The following is a 27,474-nucleotide window of genomic DNA, read 5'->3' on the forward strand; positions in this document are numbered from 1 at the left end:
GTCTGCTGTCATCTGGTCCTCCTTGTCAGGCTGCCTCCACACAGCGCACCTGCCTCGCCCTCATCCATTCAGCCAGTCGGTGTCCCAGCTTCTGGTTCTTATCACGGTTGAGGTGGTCCTCACTCTTTTCCATCTGTGCTTCAGCCTCCTTCATTGGGTTTTCAGTTTGGGTACTCTGCTACAGCATTATTTTTGCCTCACTGTTGTTCTTGTTTCTCCACTCGTTGATGCTCTTGTTGAAGCATTGCCTGCACAGGAACACCAGGAGCTTGAAGCCCATGGCATTCATGTTTGCTTCTTTCATTCCAATGCAGGATTCACGGAACCAGATCATGCATCTCTCACATGCCAACGTATTCTGCCTGTTGGCCACATTCTCACCACAGGACTGCCACGCACTCATCACCATCTTCACAGATGTTGCAACACACAAAAATCAAGCAGAGGGTCAGAAGAACACTTAAAAAAAATCACACAGCAGGGTGAAACCTCTGCTTACTTCTTTGCGGAGTCTTCACCAAGGTAGGATAAGGGGTGGCTTGATCTTGACATTGATGGCTAATGCTACAGGTGGCTTGGGATCACTTCTGAAGTGCTTTTGGATCAACAGTTCCTGTAGAAGACAAACAAAAGAGAGAGAGAGAGAGAGAGAGAGAGAGAGAGAGAGAGAGAGAGAGAGAGAGAGAGAGAGAGAGAGAGAAAATGAACAATATCCTTTATACTAATTGCCCTAACATCTGGCATGTCATATCATCTCCAGAAACTTCCTCACAGCCTCATTCATCCTTTCATTTGTCTCTCTACACAGTCCCAGCAGCATCACCATTCATTTCCTTCCTGACCTCTCCACTCTCACTCCTATCATGCCATAATTCAGTCATATTTACTTGTATCATCTCTCTCATGTCTCTTACTTCTCACACCCCAGCACCACATTCTCCAACAACTCATCCTCTCCTATTTCATACATCTGGTACACTTTGCTAAGTACTCTCCGATGTACTTTTTCATTTGATCTCATGGTTCTATAAATCCAGTTCCACACTCTTTTCACTTCTCTGTTCATCTTACTCTTCCATTTCCTCACATCCCATTCAGTTCCCATTATGCCTCCTCTTTTCATGATTCATTCATGCTAGTTTTAATTTCTCCCAGCCAGGGGCTGCTCGAATGTAGGGACTGTAGAACTGCAACACCCAGCATTTCTGCTCAATATCATCATTATTCAATATAGTGATATGTTTCTTCTACAGTCCTTTCCAGGTCATTACTGTCACCCTAAATCATAATTAGGCATTTTTAAACCTGTGGGTCTTCTCAGTCAGTACTTCTTGATGTTTTTGAATCCTAGCTCCATCAGACACTCCTGTGAGCTCCCACCCATCTTGGTTTTGAGGTAAGAACCTGCATCCTCGATCATGCTGTTCCCATTATTATAATCATATATTACAATAATTGTATATTGTCAATATTATATATCATAACAATATACAATAATGATGAGTGACGCACCACTTGATGGAAGCAGCATCTCTGCTAGACCTCTATCCCTAAGAAACACAAGGTTCAACAACAACAACAATAACAATGGACCTGACCTGTAGTAAAATATCTACATGTAAACAAAAACAGCTTTAATAGGATTAAAGTGGTAGCTCAATCATAAGAATCAAGTTTTCGGTCCTTACTTTTATGGAATTACATTGGTGATGATTACAGTCTTATATGTAAATTTCTCTTCATAAAAGGGCTCAATTCAAAACAAACCAACGAAAGAAAAAAAAGTTGTCTATTTTTTATGACATTGTGAACTCATTATAATATAAGGAGAAAACATGTTTTACAGTATATCTTAACTGTTACTTTACTTGATCCCCACTATTCTGCTTTAGATTCTGGATGCCACACACACACACTCTTGACATTCCAAGTATAAAAATAACATGAAGTGCACATCAGTCACAGTCTTTTAATAGATCCATAACAGTCAATGCCAACCAATGGGCAAGCTATACAATACCAATCTCAAGTTCCTAGATTACATGTTGTTAAGTTATTCATGGTCTTTTACTTTCTGTCAAACTTTGTCATTAATCATCTTCATCTGCATGTAGTACAGTCATCTTTTTCCTCACTGCACCCATTACTCCTTTCATTTTATCCCAAGTTCCCAGAGCATCTGGCAAGTTGTCGAACACAATATGATCTGATACATCTACTGTCCATTTGTCAGGGGAGGGCAGTGTTTTGTAAGGAGTGCTAGAGTCAGGTATCATTGTGCCCAACTTGAATCCCATGGAGTGAGACCTGTGATGTCGCTTTGTTTTTGTTTTCTTTGCTTTTTTACTATCACCACTACAGGAGTTTTCTGACTGAGATGGGTCTGTGCCAGAGGTAAGCGATGGTTGGCTGTCTTCAGAGTCTTGGGTCTCTCTGTCTCCATCATTGTTGTCAGTGTCTCCTTTAGCATCACTCTGTGTGCTTTCCTTCTCTAATTCCTTCAGTATCTTCTGTTTCTTGACTGTAAGACTCTCCATGGACTCTTGGGAGTCCTCAGTAATTTCTCCATCCTCTATGTCTAGGACCTGAAAGTACAGACTTGCTGTAACTATCATATATATATATATATATATATATATATATATATATATATATATATATATATATATATATATATATATATATATATATATATATATATATATATATATATATATATATATATATATATATATATATATATATATATATATTTATTTGTGAAGGTGTAAATAATACATCTTTATAAGAGGGCAGTGTCAGTAGACATAATATGTAATGACTATAAAGGAAATAGCCTTTTGATTCTTTAGGCAAATATACACCATAGTAATTAGTGGTGAGCTGTAACAGGAAATGCATATAAAAACTGTATAGGAATCAGGAAGAGCAGGCCATCATTGGCAACATGTGGGAAAGGTTGTGTAGATTGGAAAACACTGATATTATTTAGAAAACAGTTGATTCTAAAAATAAGACCATGACAATGTTCACTAAAAACAACTTCCAACATGAGAGGTAATTTGTCAAGAGTGAGTATTAGTTGTGAGGTGTTGGAGGTGGTGTACAGAAACAGTTGAATGTCATCCCTTTATTTTGTATTTGTGCTGTGGTGGTTCAAGGGATAGTCAAAATGATGATTGATGTTGGACTCATCTTGTTCACTTTTCACAACTTCAGGTAAAATATCTAAAAGATTATGGACCTGTACTTAAAGTTGTTGTGAAGATTGTCACAGATTTACAACCAGATCAAGTAGTGTACTGGGAATGGTTTCGTACCAAAGGACATTACAAAAAAATGGCAATGATGGCCAGCCTTGATATTGAAAAGAAATTGAATTTATGAGCAAGTTGCTGAAAAAAAAAAAATTGTAGTAGTACAGTGACATATACCACTGAATGCTTACCCTCTTGGTGGATGCAGAGTCTTCTGTGTCTGGGGGAGGAGGTGGAGGAGGGTCTTCGTCTGGTAATGGAGGGTTGAAAACAATATCTTCTGCTTTACCTTCACACTCTGAAAAGATGAATATAGCAGCATCTACATAAGATAACTTTTAAGGATACTCTGCAAAAGTTTTTTTTTTTTTATGCAGGAAGGAGAACTGCCAAGGGGAAAAAAAGAAGACACTGGAAGTACAGTTTCCCTAAAAGATCTGAAAGAATGAGACAAAAGCCTGGGACAAATGTCTTGACACCTCTCTCTTACAAGAGTTAATGTTGCCATGCAGAACCAATATATATACTGGAGAATTCATTCAAGAGTCAGCCTGAGATGGGGAGATTCTGTTGTGAATAGAGTGGATGATGAAAACAATGGAAGTGTATGGAGGAAGATTTGCTCTCTTTTATAGAAGAGATGGAAATTGTGCAGCAGTCTAGTATCAGAATTATTAAAGATGTGGATATAAGCAAGTGGAAACTTCTGCTGCAGTTGTCCACTGGATGAGTTCAATGGAGTGGCTCTCAGACTACACTAAAGTATCCTCTCAAGTGTCGCATTTACTTTCTCCAGATACCGTGGCTCTATACTTTAGGATCATGCCTCTTGAGGTATTGAAAATACTGCACAACATGCTTATCTAATGTCTCCATGGCTCAGAACTGTATGAGAGAGTGTTTTGTCCTCACATCTGGTGTGATACAGTTGTGCAGTGCTACCACATCTAAAACTTTTTTATTTTGTCCTAACATTTGGTATGATGCAGCATTGCAAAGCTTTGGCACCACAACAGCTGCCACAGCAGGTTAATGATATCTAAAGATGTCACCACCAGCCTTTTAGTCTTGAAGTTAAAGCAACACATCATTACCTTCTACTTCCATTTCTATTGAGAGAGGTGGAGTTTTGCTTCTTAGTTCTGAATCTTTCAATTTTTTCTTCTTATAGGCTTCAGCTTTGTTCTGGTTCATGAACCGCAGGAATTCTGACATCTGGTGGCACGGCTGCATTGGCGGTAAGTTATATTTTTGCGACTCCTGGTGGACACGAATGATTTAGTAAGAATTGACACAGAGAAGTGATTAATACTTCTAAAAACAAAACTACTTGTCTATCATAAATGCCAAACATAGCAACAGGCTTTCCATTTGTATCCTAACTGAAGACTGTGAATACAAAATGCAAGGCACTCACATCTTTGAGTCCACGAGGGATACGGTCATTGAAGCCTGGGAAACAGACTAACTTTTCTGGTTTGTACTTTACTGTTGTAGGTTCTGCTTCTCCCTCCTCTTCATCAGGGTGTGACACCGCTAAAAAAAAAAAAAAAAAAAAAAAAAAAAAAAAAAAAGGACTTGCATTTATTTACAACATATGACACAATGAACATGAAGGCAATGTAGGATATTTAAAAATGCAATATATAGCTTTGTAGCGATTCATTGGAGAATTTTTGTTTCATGTAAGGGGTCTGGCTGAGAGAGAGAGAGAGAGAGAGAGAGAGAGAGAGAGAGAGAGAGAGAGAGAGAGAGAGAGAGAGAGAGAGAGAGAGAGAGAGAGAGAGAGAGAGAGGGGAGGGGCAAAATTCTAAAATTACCTCTTGAATGAGCTTAGCAAAATCTCTATATAAATTTTCTGCCAGGAAAGGATTAAAATAGAATAAAAGTTTCACCAACACTCAAACAAGACAATGACAAAGATTCAGGTAACAACAGATGATCACAGGACTGTCTCTGGTGGAATTTTTACTGTCAATCAGAAATATTATATGCTTACTTCTTCCTATTGCATCATACATCTTCACATCTGCCTGATGGACCTCAGCCTCCTTCAGCCAGCCAGGAGGGTAGCCTAACACACGCATTCGGTAGATGTACAGTGGTAGCTGGTTTTTTCTCAGTCCTAAAGCATAGCGTAAGCTCTCACTAATTTTCCCGGGCTGGTACTGCCCATATTTATTCTCACAGTCTTCATGGTACCTCCTGCAATACAATGCCAATATCAGTCATTGTATTTTCATAAGAAAGGATGATGAAATACAATGATCACTCTTTAGTTACATTCATTCCATTTAGTTGTCAGGACCAAGTGTTGTTAGAAATAGATCAATCAACTGACATTCCACTCCCTCAGTCCTACTCACACAGACATCCTGCTGGCCATGCGCTTCTTTCGGTTCACACTTATTCTGGACTGGTTCAGGGGAAGGGTGCATTGAGAAATGCCGTGGTCGCCTTGGCAGTTAAAACAAGACTGCTTTGGACGAGCATCATTGATCTTCTTCCCAGTGAGCATGCTGAACTCAACGTCAGTCAGAACACCGCTATAATCCTGTGGGAATTTGAATGGATTATTAAATCACCAATAATCAGCAGATCCTGAATACATAAAAGATAACTCATACCTGTAATACACATAGATTCAAGTTTCCTTTGCAAAGGACATATTGCTTATCACAATAAAAATGCAGTACACATTCTTAGTTTCTTACACTTCTGTAACAAAACCAGTTATAGGATAATTGTAGGAGATATACTGATGGACTAAACAGAAGTCATGGGTGCATTGCCTTATCCCATAACTCTTACAAAAGAGAGAGAGAGAAATTCTCAGTATGCAAGCTTTTTGTAGAAAGTAACACTGGCACATAAACAATAAACACCTACAAATAAAGCTCTGGTTTTCAATTCTTACAGCAAATATGTCCATTTTGAGACAGCATTGTGTGATAACCTAACTGCACGCTGATTGAATTCTTGCCATGGTCAGGAACTAATAAGCATAAATAAAGGAGAGTGTCCAAGGCCAATTAGCCCACACTGATAACTTACACTGTCATAGGAAGGCACAACATCCAGGAATGAGGGTGGTCCAACAGGCTTCTCTTCCTCACCCATTGCCTCCTCTCCTGTGTCAAGCTCCACCCCTTCAGGCATGCTGCTCTCTGAAAATTCAAGGGAAATGTTGTGTCCAACCCTCTGAAAATTTCTTACCAAGTTCATTCAAATTTCTTGTTTCAGAAGCATTAAATAAATTCAACATTTTGTTTAACTCTTTCTTCTTCTCTAAGAAAAATGTTTTAAAACTTGCATTCTAAACCATATAATTTATTCTTAATTTTTTTAAATTTTCCTCTTCCCTAACAATCAAACCAAATTCTCCAAACTTTACAGGACAAATATTTAAGTCATAAAAAGCTAACATGATTAAAAACTGAAGAATATGAGATGGTGATAGTCTAACACAAGTGTGGTCAACAGTTGCATGTAAGCATTGATGTTATTACATGCTGTGTACAAATAATGCTTTACAAACAAAATTATTTTTTCAATCTATTACCTCTGACTCCAGTGAATCTGTAACAACTTCTGCTACTGCCAGAGTTACCTACCTGCAAGGGTTTCATTTCCTTCATCTGTACTGGGCTCTCCGGTAACATCCAGCACTATGCTGGTGCTGGTTAATTCAGTGCACTCCCCACTCTTCTCCCCATCCTGGATCCCACTATCCTCTTGTGATGTGTCTGAGAATATAGGCAGAGGGCTACTAAACATGGGGAGAGAGAGAGAGAGAGAGAGAGAGAGAGAGAGAGAGAGAGAGAGAGAGAGAGAGAGAGAGAGAGAGAGAGAGAGAGAGAGAGAGAGAGAGAGAGAGAGAGAGAGAGAGAGAGAGAGAGAGAGAGAGTTTACTGATGATGTCAACTGCTAAAGATGACAGTCTGAATGAGTAGGTTCTAACCATTATGAAATACAGAGGTAGGCACTGCATTACAGAGTTTATCAGAAAGGTGGATGAAAGACAAAGAATGTGGTTACACAGGTGGAAGGAATGGGGATGACAAAAACTAAAGGTCTTGTGTAGTGAATTATGTGGGGAGACATTCTTTCCTTGTCTCCCCATGTTAATGTGGGGAGACACTCTTTCCTTGTCTCCCCATGTTAATGTGGGGAGACACTCTTTCCTTGTCTCCCCATGTTAATGTTGAACAATACAAAGTCATTCATAAATTCCAAAATTGGTAAATAAAAATTATACTTCAATTATAGCTATGTGATTAAATGTAATTTCTTTTAACTTTACTAAAAAACTTCAATATACACCTACATATTGAAATACATCATGATCATTATTAGTGAATGTTCCTCTAGCATAATGTTACTTGAGATTACTCTTGTGCAAAACTTTTTTTCATTTATTTATTTTTTTCTGAAAACTGGAACAAAACTTTACATAGGTTAACTATACAGTGATGGATACCTGTCACTATTCACTATAATGATGTATGCAGCAGCTGTTGGTGACAACTTACCACACACACTGCTGCATTTGACCTCTCCTTCAGAGTAACACTCTTCCAAGGATGTACTGACAGGAGCTGCATTCTTCTTCTTCTTCTTTGGCATGGCTGAGGAGGAACACATTTTCACTTATTTTTTATGTATTCATGTCCACTCCCACCATGTAACACAACCTCAAGTTTTTGCTCTATTTAGCAGCATCAATGATACTACCAATCTGTCAATCAATTTCCCTGCCACTAAAATCTATTGTCTCATTTATTTATTTTATTTGTTTACTTTTTTGACAATATTGTAAAGATAACAAACCACTAAGATACTCTTGAAAATTTTATCCAACATCTTTTCTTATTCATTTCCTTCATTTCCAACACTTTCCCATCACTTTCATCCCATCATCTTCCCCATTTGTCTGAATGATGAACATTATTTGTAGTACCTACTCAAATTTTAATTTTGTAATCTTCTGACTCTAAGCCTCTAAGCTTATTCCTTAGCTATCTAAGCTGCCAATATATTTCTCTACAGTGTGTGTTCTACATTGTAAGTCAGTCAAAGGTACTACATGAGTGAACAATTCTGTTGGTGGCTGCTGTTCATGTGATATGTTCCAACTCCTTGTGTCAGAAAGGTTGAGGATGGTGCGATGGCAGTGGGTATCAATGCTTGTAACGCTGCTCTCTGAGTGTGACGAAGTTGGTGACGCTGCAATTGCATGGGGAAAACCCCTTTGCAGTGATGGGGAAGCAGGAGATTGGTGGTGGCAACTGTTGCTTTGTTTATATTGACCAATGTTGCCAACGGCTATATCCGCTACACCACTTTCTTAATATACATGTCCTGCCCGCTCTCATTGACTCCTGGCACTCCCTTCGCAGCTCCTCCACCCTGCTGATTTAATGTTTTGAGTCTTGAGTTAGGCAATCCCTTAACCCACATTTTCATATTTATTCTATTTACTATTTGTTGACTTTATACAGCTTCAGAAACTTATGTGGAAGATTAAAATAGTGTAGATTCTGGTCTTTAATCTTCTAACTCTCATACACCTTTCCTAATGTACGGTAAGTAAAATCGTGTGATCATAGCCAAAATTCAAGGTAAAAAGAGCGTCCCAGTATTGAAGGGGTTAAAAGTGAAGTGCCACTGTCCTGGAATGTATAGTGAAAACTTGGTGTTTTCTACAGGCACTTCAAGGCAGGCAGTGTTGTTGGTTGTCAGATGGTTGGTAGTACTAATTTCTGGAACCTCACATGTATGAAGCCATGTTATTGGTCAACAAGGGAGAGAGAGAAAGAAAAGACAATAAAGAGAGGAAATATGATTAAAACAGGATAGGGTAAAACTCCAGTTTCTGCTCATACTCCCCTCTCTACCCCCAAACAAGCTTCGGGACAGGTGGGAATGCAGGGTTTCGGCTGGGAAACATGAAATGCGTCGGAAATGCGTATCTTTTTGCGTAACAGGGGTGAAAAAATGGCCATCCAAACTCTATGGAAGGTTCACAACAACTTTTGTAAATTCAATAATTTGTATAAATTCCAAAAATTTGAAATAAATTTCAGCAAGGACACTAACTTTACATAAAAATAACCTAACCTAACCTAACCCAATGTAAACCTGACGTAAACCTAACCTAACCCATCGTACACCAAACCTAACTCAATGTAAACCTAACCTAACCTAACCCAACGTAAACCTGACCTAACCTAACTTAACCAAACCTAACCCAACGTAAACCTAACCTAATATAAACCTACAGTAACCTAAATGTAACCTTACATAACGTAAACCAAAGGAAACTTGTAGTGAAAATCCCGTTGACTTTTTGATGGGATTTTTTCCCCATTATGCAAAAAATACTCATTTCCGACGCAGCTCATGTTCTCCACATGAAACCCCGCATTCCCACCTGTCCCCAAGCTTGTTGGGGGGTGTAGGGGAGAGTATGGGCAGAAACTAGAATTATACCCAGGATAGAAAGAATATGGATAATAAATGGAGCAAATGGAAATAGAACAGGATAGAGAAAAAAATGGATAAGGAATAGAGGAATGGGAAGATATTAGGACATTGCCTTGCGCTTACGGCCATGTGTATATGTGTACTATTGGCCAATAGCGTGGCTTCATATGTGACGTCAAATCAGTTGAGTGGAGGAGCTGCGAAGAAAGAGGTGGGAATCGAGAAGAGCGGGAGGGACGTGTATATTAAGAGAGTCCCGGTGGCGTTATTAGTTGTATGATGGTCTGGAATCACACTATAGCTACCAATCTCAACCTGTCTACAGCACGCCACACTCTCCTCAGTCAGGCACATACCTCCTCTATACACACGGCTCTTGGCTTCTAATAACTGACTTCAGGAAATGATTCTCAAAGGAGGCTTGGGTCCAAAATGTTTGGTGTTTACAGTTCTTTTACAGACTAGAGGTGTCATAAATGTAAAGGTTTCTTCTTCTTTTTCTTCTTTGCTATTATCATCTTTTCATAAGTTACATAAAAAAAAGAAATATTGTGTCATTCATTGTTTTTACGAATTAATTATCAATATCTGTTTGAAAATGAGAGATTAATTACTTTCACCTCTACCATATACATGCTTGACATTTTTACTCATTTTTCTCATAGTATCTACAGTGAGCTAAATAAAATCAAAATATCTTGTTTTTACGAAATATCTATCAATATCTGATTGGAAATAAGAGATTAATTACTTTTCCATCTATTATACCGAGAGCCCACCAAGGGATCACACCTATAACAGCAACGTTCGGCATCAGACAACACAACACAACACATCACAATACATTGGTGGAAGGCGTGTTCATGTGTTGTGCCTGCCGCCTGTGTGGGCCCAGGAACACCACTCCAGGCAGGTGTTAGCGCAGGGTACATTTATGGTAACATAATAAAAAAAAAATAGTCGGTGGTATCGTAGTTTTGTTGAGATATGTGCTAATGGCGAGAGTCGAGCACATTGTTGATGTTTGAAGGTTCAGACGCTCTCGTATATTTGGATCTTACTATTGGGATATTTTTAAACAAGGCCTAACTCGCCGGAAATAAACGGGGGAATTAATGCAGTTTTAACCAATACACCACATGTAACTACACATTCTCACGGTCTAGCTCACACTTCAAGCATTTTTAACCCGATTTTACCTTATCGTAAAATGGGGTTAGGTTAGGATAAAACCCCGCTTTCCCAGGAGGTCCCCAAGTTTGTTAGATAGAGAAAAAGAAATTCAAGATAGGGTATGCTGGTTGAAACTGTAAATTTACCAAACGGGGTTATATTATACGTCCGCGTTTTCCCACACCCCAAAACGAGCTTGGGTCATGTGGGCAATTAGAGATTTTGTGATGGGAGACGAGAAATCTGTGAAATATGGGTATTGGAAGTCTACGGATATTTAATTTCACATTACTTTTTTTTTAGCTAACCTATGGTATGGTGGTATGTAAATATAAAGTCTAATATATGTAAATATGAAATCAGGTTCTTGGCAAGGACCAATACGGATGGCAGCTTTACAGACTAAGTTTTTTAAATTGGCTGACCTTTTAAACACCCAAATATCCATTTCAGAGTGAACTATTAAGCAGCCAAAATGGACTTTCAACACCGAGCTGGAGGAAAGACTGGAGGAGGAGGGCAGGCATCATGGTCAGAAAGCAACCGAGATCGCAGAGAGAGGCTGCGTCAGTTAGCCTTGGAGACCATCGACCTTAATAAAGATCCTTACTTTATGAAAAATCACTTGGGTTCTTATGAATGTAAGTTGTGCCTCACTCTCCATAACAATGAAGGAAGCTACCTGGCACACACGCAGGGCAAGAAGCATCAGACCAACCTTGCCCGCCGTGCTGCAAAGGAAGCCAAAGAATCCCCAGCTCAGCCTGCACCAGAAAAGCCTCGAGTTGAGATGAAAAAATTTGTCAAGATTGGTCGTCCAGGTTACCGTGTCACCAAGCAGAGGGACCCTGAGACAGGACAACAGTCTCTCCTGTTCCAGATTGACTATCCAGAAATAGCAGACAATGTGGCTCCACGTCACCGATTCATGTCTGCGTACGAGCAGAAGGTGGAACCCCCAGATCGTAAATGGCAGTATCTTTTGTTTGCTGCCGAGCCGTATGAAACCATTGCATTCAAGGTCCCCAGCCGTGAAGTGGACAAGTCCTGGACAATGTGGAACAAGGAAACCAAACAGTTTTTCCTGCAGTTTGCTTTCAAGGTTGATCCCAAGGCTAAAATGGTTCCTCCTGTACCTCCGCCACTCTCTGGCCCCCCAGGCCCACCAGGTCCACCAGGAATGCCTCCTCCTCCTGGGCTGCCACCACGGCCACCTATGATGCCATCTGGACCACCACCCCCAGGCATGCCACCACCACCGGGCATGCCTCCCCCATCAACTCTCCGGCCTCCGATGAGACCCATGATGCCTCCTCCCCCAGGTCCTCATGGTCATCATGGCCCACATGGTCCTCATGGTCCTCTCAGACCTCCTCCAGGCCCTCCAGGCATGGGTCCCCCACCACAAGGAATGCGTGGGCCTCCACCACCCCCAGGCGGGCCACCACCTCCACCCCCTCCATTCAATCCAGTACCACCACCACCTCCTTCTGGAGGAGTACCACCACCTCCTCCTCCAAAAAATTAAGTACAAACAATATGAAGAACTTTCAAGGATTAAATGTCAATTTAATATTACATTAATACTTATTAATGCTGTTTAGTGTTATTTTGAATTTGGAAGGAGCAAGATTGTTTGAAAACAATTCACATATGTGAGCCCTTTTGTTGTAGTAGTACAGTGTACTGAGTTATTTTAATTATAAAGGAATCTTTTCATTTCATGTTTATTTCTTGACCTATTCCATCTTTTTTTTTCAATGCTAGCTACATGAAATAATTCTGGGGAGTGTAAAGTAAAAGAATAAAAATAAATGTTCATTTTTGCTTCTTAAATGATAAAATATCCAGCAATGAACAAAACCATAAAAGGCAATAGTAAAAATGGGTGTCTGGTTTTGGTCTTACCATGTAGGAACAATTTCTGGAATGAAGATTTCTTTACTTCTGGTTCAAGTTGCATTTTATGATCTGCTTGGGAAATGTTCAGAGAATTTACAAACTAATTCCTTCTCCACTGGCTGGCACACAAGTCTCATACTATTTCATTATCTTAAATACTGTGTAGTAATTTGGAATTTTGTTTGCTATGTTTAGTATGGTATCTTAACATTTTTATTAAAACCCTCTCACAAATGGGATTGTTAGTGAGGGGCTCTGAGGTTTTTTTGGAGACCATCAAGGATAGTGCATGAGGCTTACCCTAACCTGATGAGCCCAAGAGCAGCTGTTTTCAAGTATCCTTGGCTTGCCTGTTCCCTTTATGACAGATACAAGCACAGCTATTGAATGCATGCCACTGTCAAAAGGTGGGGAATAAGGTAATGTGATCAAATAAACGCATCTAATGTTTTCCTAACCAACCTAAGGAGGATAACAGCTCTTTTCTGGGGTACTGCAGGTAATAGTGACCTTCATATACCTTTTCTCACTGATTTCCATAACAGTACTGGCCACTCAGCTGCTCAGCTGGTGAGGTCTACATTGGAATGTCAGATATAACAATGTATGAAAAATTATACCACTAGACATGGGAAACAAAATTCAAAGGCAATGTATTTTCATGGTAATTTCATATGGAGGTAGTATGTTTTTTTATGTAATAATAATTGTAGTTAAAATATTACTCAAACACCTTATCATTCATTAACACTCCATTACTTTACTCCAAGATTTGCCGTCAACTTTTCTCTTACTTCTCCAAACTCTGTTAGGTGTGTTGTTCTTTCTATTCTAAGTCGACCAATAGCTCCATATCATCTGTATACAACAGCTGATTCAGATACTAGCCTTTCTAGGAAAGAAAACTAATATAGTATCTGATGACTTTATATCAGCAATTAACCACATTACAGATGTGCCAACCCTAATCACTTATGAGTAAGGCAGTTACAAAGCAAGGCATAGGACTAGTATGGTACAAAAGGAGATTGGCACTTAGCAATACTAAGACTTTCCACAACACATCATGCAAACACTAGTCTCAAAGTCCACATATTTATGAGATCAAGTTTATCTTAAGACATATACATTCCATTTACTTGTTTATTTACTGGTCTATAGGGCATAGATCTGTATCCTTTATAAACTAGGTTATCATTTTACAACCAGGTACTAATCAATCAATAACAATTACTGCATCAAACATCATGCAGCAAATAAGTATAAAAAAAATGATTCATGATAAAATAAACCACACCAGCAAGTAATGTAGGGCAGATGTTAATTCAAATGTGCATACACAAAAACGTTTAATCCAGTGAGTAGAATTAAAATTAAAAACTATAATACCCTCTTTAAGTATTAAAAAAAATAAATAAATAAAAAAAATAATAAATAAAACAAATAAATAAAAACAATATTAAATAATAAAAAAAGCTAAAAGAGCAATCACAAATGTGATTTGAACTTTAAAGATGTGATGTATGTACACTTTAATTGAGAGAGAGAGAGAGAGAGAGAGAGAGAGAGAGAGAGAGAGAGAGAGAGAGAGAGAGAGAGAAATATATATATATATATATATATATATATATATATATATATATATATATATATATATATATATATATATATATATAATGGAAGAAGTATGCAGCAATCTAAAATTTACACTTTACATCTTTTAACTAAGTGACAACCTTGTACAAGATCTTAAATGAGTATATTGTGAGTTTACTCACAGAAAATATAATAAAATGTTCTTGGTTCTCCTGTGCTATGATGAATGGCACCAAAACCACTGACACTACTTCAAGGACTTGGTCTATATGTGAAATATGTAGTTTTATAAACTAAATATACAACCAACTTAACACCAAGAGCTCCCATTATCCCAAATCTCTCTCTCTTTCTCTCTTCCAAGAAGACATAAAGTAAAGATTTAACTTCTTGTGTGATGCACATTATGAAATAACATATGCATATAACACAAACAAAATGCCACTTGAAATAGACAACAAAATTAAATGAAAACAAGATTGTATGACAGCTGCAAATGAGATTTATGGACTGTCAGTGACAGATGTGTTACTTGTGTCAAAGCCTTGCAGACAACACTGTTGCAAATAAGACACATGTGGCTCACTCATAAAAGGCACAAACAACAAAATTTCAAGTTATTCATTCAAAAATTTGTTACATCTCTTTTTAATAATGACTTACTGGAAATTTATCATTAGTCTGTATGAAATTGAGTACAAAACACTGTATTTTTATGCCAAGTTTCACCACATACAAATCTATCTTGTTCATGTTGACAACTTTTATAACACAAGATTTATAAAACTTCACAGTTTTCTATGGTTGGGGACCTGAAATCTAAACCTGAGCTTTCTGAGAAATAAGGCGACCTGGCTGCCAGAAACAATGGAAGATTGACGAGAAAGTATCAAGCGAGAAAACATACAGAGGCAAGTATTATTGCAGGAGCAATGAGCTCTTTGGCTGTTTTGATTAGTCACCTTTGTGCAAAGGATGGTTTGCATTACAACCTTGATGATACAACTGTTAAGTCATCCTCACACAGCAAGACAATGCATACAGCATAAACCTATACATACATTCCACATTATCATAAAATCTAATTTTGTTATCAAAGTCACTTAAGTTAACATTACTGAGGTTATTTTATAAAATAGTACACAATATACAGTACTAGACAAAAATATGTGACCATGTGGGTATGTGGTCACCTATTTATGGCATATAAAGAATGGTGTTTATGAGGATAAAGTAAACCTAGACAAAAATTTGCAAACATTCTATGATGTTGTGGAATCTTTCCCAGTCAAGGCCCAACTCAAAGTCAACTCTCAGTCTGCCTCTGGCAGTGGTAGAGTGAGGTTCTGTGCACTGTCCTGTTCTGTGACAGGCCTCTGGAATTACATGACTTGGGTGGTTAGTAGTGCTTTATGTACCACACTATGTGGAAATGTATGGATTTAATGAGTGAGACAATTGGTCAGATGATTGATCTGAAGAATTTTGTGAAGGAGTAAGTGATCAAATACCACAGAAGAAACCCCGCATTGCCAGACCACGTAAGATATCAAATCGTGCTACAAACGTACTGAAATGAACAGTAAAGTCAGCAGGTGTAAATACAGTATGTTTGTAGCACGATTTGATATCTTACGTGGTCTGCCAAAGCGGGGTTTCTTCTGTGGTATTTGATCACTTACTCCTTCACAAAATTCTTCAGATCAATCATCTGACCAATTGTCTCACTCATTAAATCCATACATTTCCACATAGTGTGGCACATAAAGCACTACTAACCACCCAAGTCATGTAATTCCAGAGGCCTGTCACAGAACAGGACAGTGCACAGAACCTCACTCCACCACTGCCAGAGGCAGACTGAGAGTTGACTTTGAGTTGGGCCTTGACTGGGAAAGATTCCAGTGTTATAGAATGGTCATAAATATTTAATTATCTAATTTTCCTTCATCCTCATAAACACCATTCTTTTTTTGCCAAAAATATGCCACCACATACCCACACGCTGCATATTCTTGTATATAGTATATATATATATATATATATATATATATATATATATATATATATATATATATATATATATATATATATATATATATATATATATATATTAGTATAAATGTCAATGACAATTTTGCAATAAAGCTACTGACCATAGTCAGACTTACAAATCAAAAACACTAATTCTTATTAGTAAGTTAAAAGCTTGTAACCTAATGATAATGATTACTTTTAAAAGTTTGAGTGAAGCCTGCTAATAGCATCTTATCAATTTATACCTTATAGTTACTTTTTTTCAACAGTTCGAGATTTTTTTTTTGTCATGAGAGGCATTATGTTGTCAAAAAATGCATAGCTATACCAACATCTATCTTTCACTGAATAATATGTACCTATCATTTGAGAGCTGATGCATTCCTTGGCATTACTCATAAATCCTTTAAAATTCCATGCCAAATCCAATACTGTGTAAGTGATGCCTTCCATGGTGAGCCATTTGAGCAATCACTAGTCACTCCTAATAATGCAAGCCATCACCTGCACTCAAATCCCTGAGCCTAGTGGGGATCTTTGCAGACATCCTGAGAAATGGTCCACGGACTCAAGGTGTCCTTTATCTGAATGCCTCAAGAAATCTGATAACAATCCACATCAAGGATGTGACGATTTGATGACTGCCAGCTACACCTTACATCATGTATGGTACAGTTTTACAAACAAGAGGAAAAGGTTGAGTAAATGTTTGTTATTCCCTGCATGATATAACTTTTTTTTCTCAAGAAAGCATTTCACTAACAACTGTGTCAAGGAAAATGCTACTTCAAGGTTACTCTCTCTAACTATGGGGGATCCTGATCCATAAATTCAAATGGCAATTAGGTTTCTCACACAAGGAACACTACAAAAACACTTCAGTGCTTTCTAAATTGTTCCAGGATGTTCTTGAAAGTTCAAGTTGATTACATTATTTGGCAAAATAGAGGAAGTTGTGTCAAGTGAAGCATTACTTTCTTCAGCCATTCAAGAACAGTGGTATTGTAGGAATAACTATGGTGAGTATACTGCAATTATGTAATTTCATAAGACACAGCCTTGTATTCAGACGAGATTCTCTCACATACAGATAATTTAATTAGAAGACATTCTTTATGTTAATACAGTTGAGCTATTTCACGAGTCATGTGAAACATATATGGATTGATTTCTTCTAATAACCACAGTCAATAATGAAAAGGTAGCAGGAAAGCATGGCAAAGAAATATGAGTGTGGCAATACCTGATTAGGCAGGTTACACCAACCTGCACTAAGAATGGCTGTCTATCATTGCAAACATATTTGGCTTAAATTTCAAAACTCTTGCTCTTTACTTGTACCACATAGTATGTCAATGACAATAGTAACTGTTAATCTTACTGTAGACACTTGCCAAATTATCAGATGTAACTGGTTGCTGTTACTTGAGGGAAGTGAAGTACCACCACCTTCCTGATCTATTATGATAAAAATGTAGCCCGTTATCTTATACCCAACTCACACAAGACTCATCTACATTACTCCTTCTGGTCTTGCTAGTACGTGCAGTGGCATACTTCTCACAAGAAGGGTACAAAACACAAAGTGAGACAGTTGTGTGCCTAACACAGTACAATCAGAATGGCCCATGTTGCCCATGCTATCAAAGTGACAGTTGCTATATGCTGCTGAACCTCCCAAAGGAATGAAGTAATAGCACATAACAACAGGGAAATATCACACCTCATTCATATAGTACATGAAGTGATGAGTTATGAGGATGTACTTGTAAATATGGTGATCCTACAGTAATTTGATAAACAAATGCATCCTTACTAAATCTTTGTGGTTATTACATATGAATTATCATCATCATTACTCCATCTCTTACAGAGGCAATGTCCAATTGTTCCATGACCAGCCAAGATCGAGTAGTTGATAGTGACTATAGTAAGCCCAGCTGTTAAGAGCTACACACTCAGCCACCAAGCAGACAGTGTTTGAAATGGTTGGCTATCAGCAATAACCAGCACCAACAATTGTCACACAAGCCTTTCCCCACATAAGATTGCCTCCATCTTGCTCCTCTTAAAGAATTATCAATACCTCACACCCAACTGATAAAATAGACAAAATCAATGAGAAGTTTTAAACAAGCTAACATGTAACTATGTGGCACTAATGGAGTTAGTTTTGGCCTCAGGACAATCAACCATGCTAGTTGCAAAGAGGTCTATGAAACACAATCTAGCATTATGACTAACACCAATATAATCCCACTGGTTGTAGACACTTAATGCCATTTGGTGCCTAGATACATACAAGTATTTCTCAATTTATGCATGCTCAGATTATGTAATTTTGAGATAACATGAGGTAAAAAACCTGGTAATTTTTTCAAACTATGTAAATTATTTAGAATGACATGATGTCAAGATGCTTTGCTGGTATGTCAAATCTTGGGAATCATGAGATTCTGTGATATGTTTGTTTGGCCGCCATATTGTCATCACAGCTGATTGCTTCACTTTCAGGACAGCTAGTGATGCATGATAAATGACTTCAGGAAGGTTAGAGTGTGCAGTCTTGCTGTCAGTTAGACACTGTTACTATAGCAATGATTATCCTTTGTTTATTCCAGCTGAGAAGTGCACAAAAACCTTTCATATAGGATACGTGCTGCAGGGACAGCAGGGTGGATGCTCAGTCACTCTCTCAGATGCAGCCCTTCCAGGAACGAATTAATCAATTTTAAGTTGATTCCTATGGGGAAAATAGTTTTGGTTCATGAATATATATATATATATATATATATATATATATATATATATATATATATATATATATATATATATATGCAGTGGAACCTCTAATGGTGTACAATTTAGTTCAGTAATCATGTTCACTTCATGCAATTCATGCAGGAATGTGTCCCTTGCATAAATTGTGAAATCCCTTTATTATCACAGTATGTCTTTATTGATATATATAAGGGGTGAACTTTGTAGCCCCACATATACTGTCATCACAAACTATCACTTCTGTAATCAGCCATTCTTTATATTGTTAGTGAATTGAGGGCAATGTAAGGTGAAGCCTGCATCAGACCTACACACACTCATAATCAATGATGTAATTCATAAACTTTGTAACAGGTTCTCTCCTTGCTTCATCTCATTCATCAGACATATGGCTTTAGTACCAGCTCTGACTGTGCATACCATTTTGCTTTGTACTCTGTCAATATTAAGCATGAACTGGCCATCAAAGCTTTCATTCATTCAACATTAAAAAGTAAGGACCAATTATACATTCAAGTAGCTCTCATAAAGCCACAGAGGACTTAGCATTCAATTTCAGTCATGAAATGCAATTCATTAAAACGAACGAGTAATGAGGAAGGTTTGACAGAAGAACCTTAACGTCAAGACACAGGTTGTTGCTGAGGAGACAGCAAAGCTCCTGATTATAAACAACATTAACAAACCTTAAAGCTTCTGAAGCAGAAGAAACACACCATGATTAATCTTAAGCTTATTTTCTTGTTCAGAAGAGAGCTTAGGAGCATTTTTTATTTACATAATTTAAGTTGGAAAAGATCAAAGAATTAATGTCACATGAAAATAAGAACTAGTGATGAAAGGACAGAAGTGTCACTGAGGTATGCATGCAGCTCCTTAAACTAAAAACCAAAAACCACTCAAGTTGATCCAGAGACTAAATGCCGCTAGACTTGTTGTAACATTAATTATTGCTTACTACACACACACACACACACACACACACACACACACACACACACACACACATTGATCAATACTGAAAACACACAGGGTATAAACTGTTGTCTTCAAAATAAGCATTAATGTTCATGAACATTTTCTGAAGACCAATAGTTTTGTACTGCTAAATGATTATTCAATGTCTTCATCACATTAGATATGTAGGAAGATATGCAGAGGAATGTTTTGTTATACATTCAATCACATCATTCAACACAACAATTAAGAGGATAAATAAAGTAATGCATCATGTAGGAAACTGAGGAAGATGTCAGAGGCAATCATATTTCTGCATGTCTCAATACTCTCTATTTTCAACCATCAGCTGTACAATTCCACCCTAGAGCCATAATAATCAAATTTACTATAGAAACTTTGTTGACTTGCTGCCAACTCCTATTATTTCAGTGTAACAATCTATCATTGGGAACATGCTACACAGTGGATAAATCATTAACTGGCAATTTGCAAAGAGGTTGAATAAATTTACAAATCTAATTCACATGGTTGAATATTGCACTCATGTATGTGTCCTTAGTTTAGCCTCATTATTTTTTTGGTATTCCACTATCAAAATCTCTTGTTTCATTGTACACCCAACCTTGGCTGATTAGTTTTGGGCGATACATGCCCAGTCCAATAACACTAGGAGGTAATTACAACTGGAAGAAACACATGGACAGTTTTCCACTGAATGAGGTCTTCCAACACTGACCTGGTGGCTCTTTGAAAAAAGTATTAGCAATCTTCTTTGCAGCAATTTTCTTTGTTTTGGGTGGTTTTGAGTTGATGAAGTTAAATAAAAAAATATATATAAAATTTGGGTGTTATATCTTGAGCAAAATGCAGTAATGGTGTTCGGCATTTGACTCATCTTAATGTTCTTTCTCTTGTAATGAGTGGTGTGGGCAGCATTATGCCACTTTATGCTTCCCAACAAATGAGTCACACTGCTGAAGTACTGATTCAGGCTCAAAGTACTCCTTCCATTGAGACACTGCAGTTTTATTGATCTTGAATTATGGCATTATCTTTTTTAATTTTGTTTCATCAAACAAATAATTTTAGTTGCAGTTAAAACTTATATAGTAATATGAAAGCACATACACATGAAATCTGAATTATTCACTCACAGCATACTTGTAGTACAACAACAATATTTTAAAAATGAAAGGAGAAGCATGAAAAAGAAAATTCCACACTTACAGTCATCCAGATGGGAATTCAGGCTACACCTGAAGCAAGCAAAGGGCAACTCATTGCTCTTCATCAATATAATGTACCAATTTATAATAAGATTTTTTAAATCTTATTTGTTTTGATTTAATGAATTTGCATCCACTGTCGCTTTGGACCTCTATTTAAATTTGTTTCTAATATAGTATAAATAATCTGCCAGCTTAGACAAGCTCATGACATCATATAACCACTCCCCAGTTCCTCCTCGGATCTTCAACTCCCAGCTTCTTCCCTCCTCAATCTGTTCTTGGCTCTGGCTTGCAAGAATTTGGTAAAACTTATCAGTGGATAGTGAAAAAAAGAGGACAAATAGTTATTACCAGATATCTAAATAAATGTTGTGAGGTAAGACACGTTGTGACAAATCTTGGAAATGAAAGGCAAAAAGATAACAAAACTAAGGGAAACATTGAAAGAAACAGAGAGACAAGAGAGAAGGATGGTGGTGTCAGAGACAGTGAAGAGAAGCCTTCTCTCCTTCCTCTCATACCATCTTTAGCCATACATGCACATCATTCATTACTTGCAAGTGAGCTATCCACATAAGAGGTTCAAATCTATTTCAATTACCATCATAATTATTGTCAAATGTTTATGTACTCATATTTGCAACCAATAACTTTGCATCAAATAACATTTTCTGAGAGGCCCTTAATACTTGATAAGTGTAAGGTCCAACTACATTAAAGCACCAAAAAACTGTTCTGGAACAAAACCATGAGACAAATAATGTTGTCTTAGTGAGGCTTGTTGGGCTGTTGCTTGCTGGGCCACTATGTGCACCATTCTTTTAACTAACATTCCTAAATCTTCACTGGTTTTGATTTGTGGAAATATTCTGCCATATATAGTGGCATCAACAACATACCAGAGATGGTACATCTGATTCCATTCTATTCTCTACTGCAAAGATTTAATGCAATGAATTTTATTCCAGTAAACCAATACTGGACCAGCACTGTCATAGTGCTTCACTATGATCTTAAGACTCCCCATTACAGTTTTCCATTCACATTGCCTGAGACTGAGATCTGATGACAATAATATTTGTGAAAGTGGTGGTGGTGATGACAATGATATTAGTGACATGGTTTGTTTACTGAATACAAAGAGATCCACTTATGAATGAGTGAGGTTCACTTATCTAAAAACTAGATAGATATATGAAGCTTATAATACAGAAAATTAATATCATTATGTGGTATAATTTCAGATAAAAACTGCTTGTTAACTTATGAGGGGAAGGACTTGGAAGTGGAATTAAAATAACTTCACATAAAACAGATGAGTACAATGAAACATTTCTTAAATTCAACAGAAACCTGATACATTGAATAGATGACAAATCAAATGACTATCAATGGATAAATAGGTACTGACTAGCTCAGAATCTAAGTCAGCGGCTGATGTCTGTCAGCTATACACATTACAAAGGTACACTTCTGCATTATAAGATTTTTAACATGAATAACCAAACTACAATTCTTCGGCATATTTCCAGAAGAAACGTGAGATTCTCAGTTACCTTCCTCCTCATCACATCCTTTTTGTCAAATAGATAGATAATTTTTAATATAGTCTCCATTACTTGAGATGCACAAATTACACAATGAGAATCCATTATATAAATACAGCCTTGACATACAGCGACACAAACAATCTTTCCTTCACAGCTCAAGGTCAAACTGTGGTCTGTTCAAATGAAGAGTTCATCTGATGTCAAGTGTCTCCTTGATGGCTGGATACTTCCCTCATTCTCATACATATCATTTTAAGCATCACTACATATTGGTATACATATGCTATGTTAGCTGCAGCATGTTCACTTCAGGAATACTGAAGAGTAATGCCACATGCTATTATGAAATGTTTAAATGTTTTGCTTACATTTTGTCTCTATCTGTGATCTGGTTACACTACTGTATTTACTGAACTTTTCTTTACAAAGCAAATTCAGTAATTCCAGCATTGATTCAATAAATATTGCATACACAATGTTATATAACAAATAAAATACAAAACTATAAATACAACCTTTTATGGTTGTCATTCATGTTTTGTGTTACTGAGTGTTGACAATCACATTAGAGTCTTACAGTCACTGTTCTCTCTTATGATGTCAAAACAATGGCATGTCTTATACAAGAGGTAAGCTAAGGCAAATAGTAGGAACATATCTTACCAATGTGAGTTGCACCCAACCTCCACAAGAGGAACAAAAAGAATCCAGCCAATCAGAAGCACACAGTCAAGGTGCTAAATGAACACTTCATTTTGAGTAGACTATAGGTTTCTTTGAAGTAATGAGCTTTTTTGTCACACGATGCAAGGGAAGGCCCACAATTCCTTGTTAGCATACTACTGTCTTTTTTTTTCACAATATAAACATGACAGTGCATTAACTATTACATCATGACTACATGTAGGCAACTATCTATGTGGTAAGCTGAGATTACTTTAGATAAAGCTCACAAGTTTCCAATACCAGTAATAGAGTAAAATAATCATTCACAAATTCAGCAGTTGAAATGTACATTTGTTACAACACATATTTTGTGCATCTTATAAAAGAATAATAACAATATAAAATGAAGCATTAAATGGTTGAAGTGATCCAACACTAACAAAACAATGACCACAACAATTACCCAACAAACATTTACCATTAAGACTGACAATTCAGTTACACTTAAATATCAAATGACCAGATCCATCAAACAAATAAATGGAAATAACCTACCTATTCGATTCATAAAAATATTTGCTTCCCTTTGCAATCCACCAATAGAAGCCTCGTACAAAGCCTAAGTCATTGAAGAGAGAAACCTGTTCCACAAGACACCAAACCCCCCCCATCAGCACAGACATACCCAGTGGGCCAGCATACCAAACCCTGGCTCACCCTGTCATGGAAATTATATCCAACTTTATAAATGACTCTTACAACTAAATGATATATACATTACATACATGAAAATATATTAAAGTTTTCAGCCTTGCATATAAAAAAAACCCTTGTATCATTATATGAAAACAACACCTTTGGCAGAATGATTTTTAAAAGTTCATATATATATTTTTTCTTTCTATCTTTATTTTTTCCTTTTTTTGCAGCAGACATGAGCCATCCTGCATTCCATTACCAACTCAAAGCACCAACTGGTTCTCTTTAGTAGTTTACTTTCTTTGTTGTACAGAATAAATAAATAGATAAATAAATAAATACATAAATAAAGCTATAAATATCAGGGAGAGAAAGAAAATACTGCAAAGAGATACTTAAATATCTAATAAAAAGGGAAATATAGAAATGATAAAACTTTTAGTAATGACTTATCTTCCTATCTTATCACTTTCATGCATCCTTTCTCAGTACTATCCATCACTCACTCTCATCTTAAATTACAAATACACTTATCAGAAGAAAACCTTCCATGGTCATACATGAGCCATCCTGCATTCCATTACCAACTCAAAGCACCAACTGGTTCTCTTTAGTAGTTTACTTTCTTTGTTGTACAGAATAAATAAATAGATAAATAAATAAATACATAAATAAAGCTATAAATATCAGGGAGAGAAAGAAAATACTGCAAAGAGATACTTAAATATCTAATAAAAAGGGAAATATAGAAATGATAAAACTTTTAGTAATGACTTAACCTAATTTTGGTAGCTTCCTATCTTATCACTTTCATGCATCCTTTCTCAGTACTATCCATCACTCACTCTCATCTTAAATTACAAATACACTTATCAGAAGAAAACCTTCCATGGTCATACACATTCTTGGCTACACACCTCAGCTTAATGCCTCACCTTTATAAGTTATTGAGTCAGCACACCTCTCTGCTTGGCTCACACCTACAACATGGCAGCAGCACCCTGGCAACTTGATGAAGATGAAAGGAGGGACTCATGAATGGTTTCCAAGCTGCATGAGCCATTCATCTGATAGCCAGGATTCTCAATGATGTGCGGAACAAGCTCGATCTTTTCTGTATCTTCTGAGTCACCTGTAAGTATTTACATTTTGGTCAATGAGGAATCGCAATTACAAATAAAAAACAGTTAATTCATATCTTCCTAATGACACTGGCAATGATATGGTTTCATTCAATAGAAACAAACCATTTCACAAGAGGAAGCATTTAGATAATAGTGACCACAGCAATCCTTAATAACAAGATATTAGCAAAATCAATTGCTGAATGATTAGTTGGACTGAGAAGTATTAATGTCCCACATCCAAAACTATTAATTTTCATACAGCTGTCACCTTACACCATAACAGCCAACATCCAGGCTGCCATAAGATAAATACTGAGATTCCTTCATTGGCTTTAACAGGTATCAGGGACAACAGCTGAGCTGAAAAGCTTTAAAAGAGCAAATCACCACAACGTATAAATCTGGATCACCACTTGAAGATATGACAGATTGAGTCTGCAGCCAAGCTTCATCTTTGCATACAACATAAAAGATAACATGTGGCTTGACAGAAGAGAACTCCCACTTCTGGATGCAACATTAATCAATCTAGATATGCAGTGCTTGATATCTGTCCCTAAGAATCCTCTTATTCTAATCTCTGCATTATGCATGGTCTAATCCTAATATTCTCCTCTTATTCCTTTCCCACATATTCCTGCCTTCTACCTTCCTGTTTTGCATCCACCAAATAACATTTTCTTTGCTTATCAATGGCTGGAGTCCACAATGTTCATGTCAATCAAGGATTTATTCATCCTCAGTCTCACTCCACATTATTAAAATTTTCAATTGAGCATCTTAGTTTAGATATGCAACTGCAGAATTATTGTAACTTCTGCTACCACAGTTGAAATCATTCAAACAATCTTAAATTACAGGAATAGCTACACTGAAAGTGTTGAAATTTCAAATAACTGGCAAAATCATGCAAGAGAGAACACAAAAATCTTAATGAGCAATATTTTGTTTTAGAATGATAAAAGTGTATGCTGTGGAAGGACAACATCTTGTCATGATGTTGCAAGTGTATGCTGTGGAAGGAACACCTTGTAATGATGTTACAAGTATCTGGTGCAATCTTTTTAGGATGAAAAGTCTTTCCTAAGGAAGAAACCTTTACAGAACATTGAAATGTAGATATATTTGAGAGCTTACCTGATCTTTTAACTCTGTGCTGGAAGTAATAAGCAAGGAGTAGGAGGCCACCCAGCACATTAGTAGCCACCATTACTATCACTACTGCTACCACCCAAACCAGTGGGTTGAAGTCCTGCAGCAAGCCCTCCAGCCTCTTGGCCTGCTCTGTGGGGGGATTATTTGGCTTGGCATCAGGAGATGAGACATTCACATGCAAATATGTATGTCTATGGCACTACATAAATAAATTAACCAATGTATTGATTCTTACATACTGGAATCCTCCTTGTTCTTTTCATTGTTTACAGATATCAAGAACAAGAATCTTACACTCATTCAACTTCCAAGTTTTGTTTGTCCAATCTAATGCAAGCACTTTTATACAGTGCATCCAGTGTCTGTTCTGATGGAAAAAAAAAAAAAAAAAAAAAAAAAAAAAAAAAAGGCGGTTGCTGGATCCTTTTTTTAGTTACCTCCTATGACATGCAGGGAATACAATGGAAGCATTCTTAACTCCCACCACAGGGCTAGGGAATAGTCTCAATATGAAGAGGCAGAGGTGAACCAGTGCATGCTGTCTGGTCTTTGTTGTAGAAGTAGGTTGCCAGCTGTTCTACACCTAGGCTCTCGAGATGTAGCAGGGCCGTGAGACTATCCTTTTTCCACCAGGGGTCTACAAGGCTATGAGTATGAATGATGTGTGTTAGAGTGTGTGGTTCTTTGACTGGGCCACCAAATGTGGGGTTGGCAGTCTGGTACATAAATGGATGGTTAGAACATTGAATACATAAACTACCATCATATACTGAGAAGTCTAAATATACAAAATGGATACTTCCTTACCAACTTCTGAGAATGAAGGGAGAGTTGTGGCAACAAATGACACTGTTTC

General features: G+C 37.2%; 3 protein-coding genes across 7 annotated transcripts in view; 1 reads left to right on the plus strand and 2 right to left on the minus strand.

The window, feature by feature from the left end:
- Nucleotides 1-1,619: 1,619 nt before the first annotated feature.
- LOC123514100 (zinc finger CCHC domain-containing protein 8 homolog) lies at nucleotides 1,620-10,233 on the minus strand. Of its 2 annotated transcripts, XM_045271734.1 has the most exons (10): nucleotides 10,100-10,233; nucleotides 7,790-7,885; nucleotides 6,872-7,003; nucleotides 6,312-6,424; nucleotides 5,624-5,811; nucleotides 5,257-5,462; nucleotides 4,675-4,793; nucleotides 4,352-4,517; nucleotides 3,449-3,555; nucleotides 1,620-2,585 (listed from the first exon to the last, which is right to left on the minus strand). In XM_045271734.1, the coding sequence occupies exons 2-10, from the start codon at nucleotides 7,881-7,883 to the stop codon at nucleotides 2,091-2,093; spliced, it is 1,620 nt and encodes a 539-aa protein (XP_045127669.1). In that variant the 5' UTR covers nucleotides 7,884-7,885; nucleotides 10,100-10,233; the 3' UTR covers nucleotides 1,620-2,090. The 2 variants fall into 2 exon arrangements, with proteins under 2 accessions (XP_045127669.1, XP_045127670.1); XM_045271735.1 differs by lacking the exons at nucleotides 4,352-4,517; nucleotides 4,675-4,793.
- A 286-nt stretch (nucleotides 10,234-10,519) lies between these two features.
- LOC123514182 (splicing factor 3A subunit 2-like) lies at nucleotides 10,520-12,635 on the plus strand. 2 transcript variants are annotated; one of them, XM_045271831.1, is made up of 2 exons: nucleotides 10,520-10,652; nucleotides 11,370-12,635. In XM_045271831.1, the coding sequence occupies exon 2, from the start codon at nucleotides 11,392-11,394 to the stop codon at nucleotides 12,442-12,444; it is 1,053 nt and encodes a 350-aa protein (XP_045127766.1). In that variant the 5' UTR covers nucleotides 10,520-10,652; nucleotides 11,370-11,391; the 3' UTR covers nucleotides 12,445-12,635. The 2 variants fall into 2 exon arrangements, with proteins under 2 accessions (XP_045127766.1, XP_045127767.1); XM_045271832.1 differs by having other exon boundaries at nucleotides 10,546-10,669.
- A 4,840-nt stretch (nucleotides 12,636-17,475) lies between these two features.
- Nucleotides 17,476-27,474, minus strand: part of LOC123513811 (Down syndrome cell adhesion molecule-like) — a 13,978-nt gene continuing 3,979 nt past the window's right edge. The window contains exons 5-8 of one of the 3 annotated variants that reach the window (XR_006677447.1): nucleotides 27,426-27,474; nucleotides 26,601-26,747; nucleotides 25,221-25,468; nucleotides 17,476-24,881 (exon numbers count right to left, since the gene is read on the minus strand). The exon at nucleotides 27,426-27,474 is cut by the window's right edge and continues 81 nt beyond it. Coding sequence is in view for 2 of the 3 variants with exons in the window: in XM_045271168.1 (XP_045127103.1) it covers nucleotides 25,317-25,468; nucleotides 26,601-26,747; nucleotides 27,426-27,474 (348 nt within the window). In the remaining variant the exon portion in view is untranslated. Of the gene's footprint in view, nucleotides 25,469-26,600; nucleotides 26,748-27,425 lie in introns of all 3 variants that reach the window. The other 2 variants (XM_045271168.1, XM_045271167.1) reach the window with 2 other exon arrangements.

The sequence above is a fragment of the Portunus trituberculatus genome, chromosome 37, assembly GCF_017591435.1.
Source record: "Portunus trituberculatus isolate SZX2019 chromosome 37, ASM1759143v1, whole genome shotgun sequence".
Lineage (NCBI taxonomy): Eukaryota > Metazoa > Arthropoda > Malacostraca > Decapoda > Portunidae > Portunus > Portunus trituberculatus.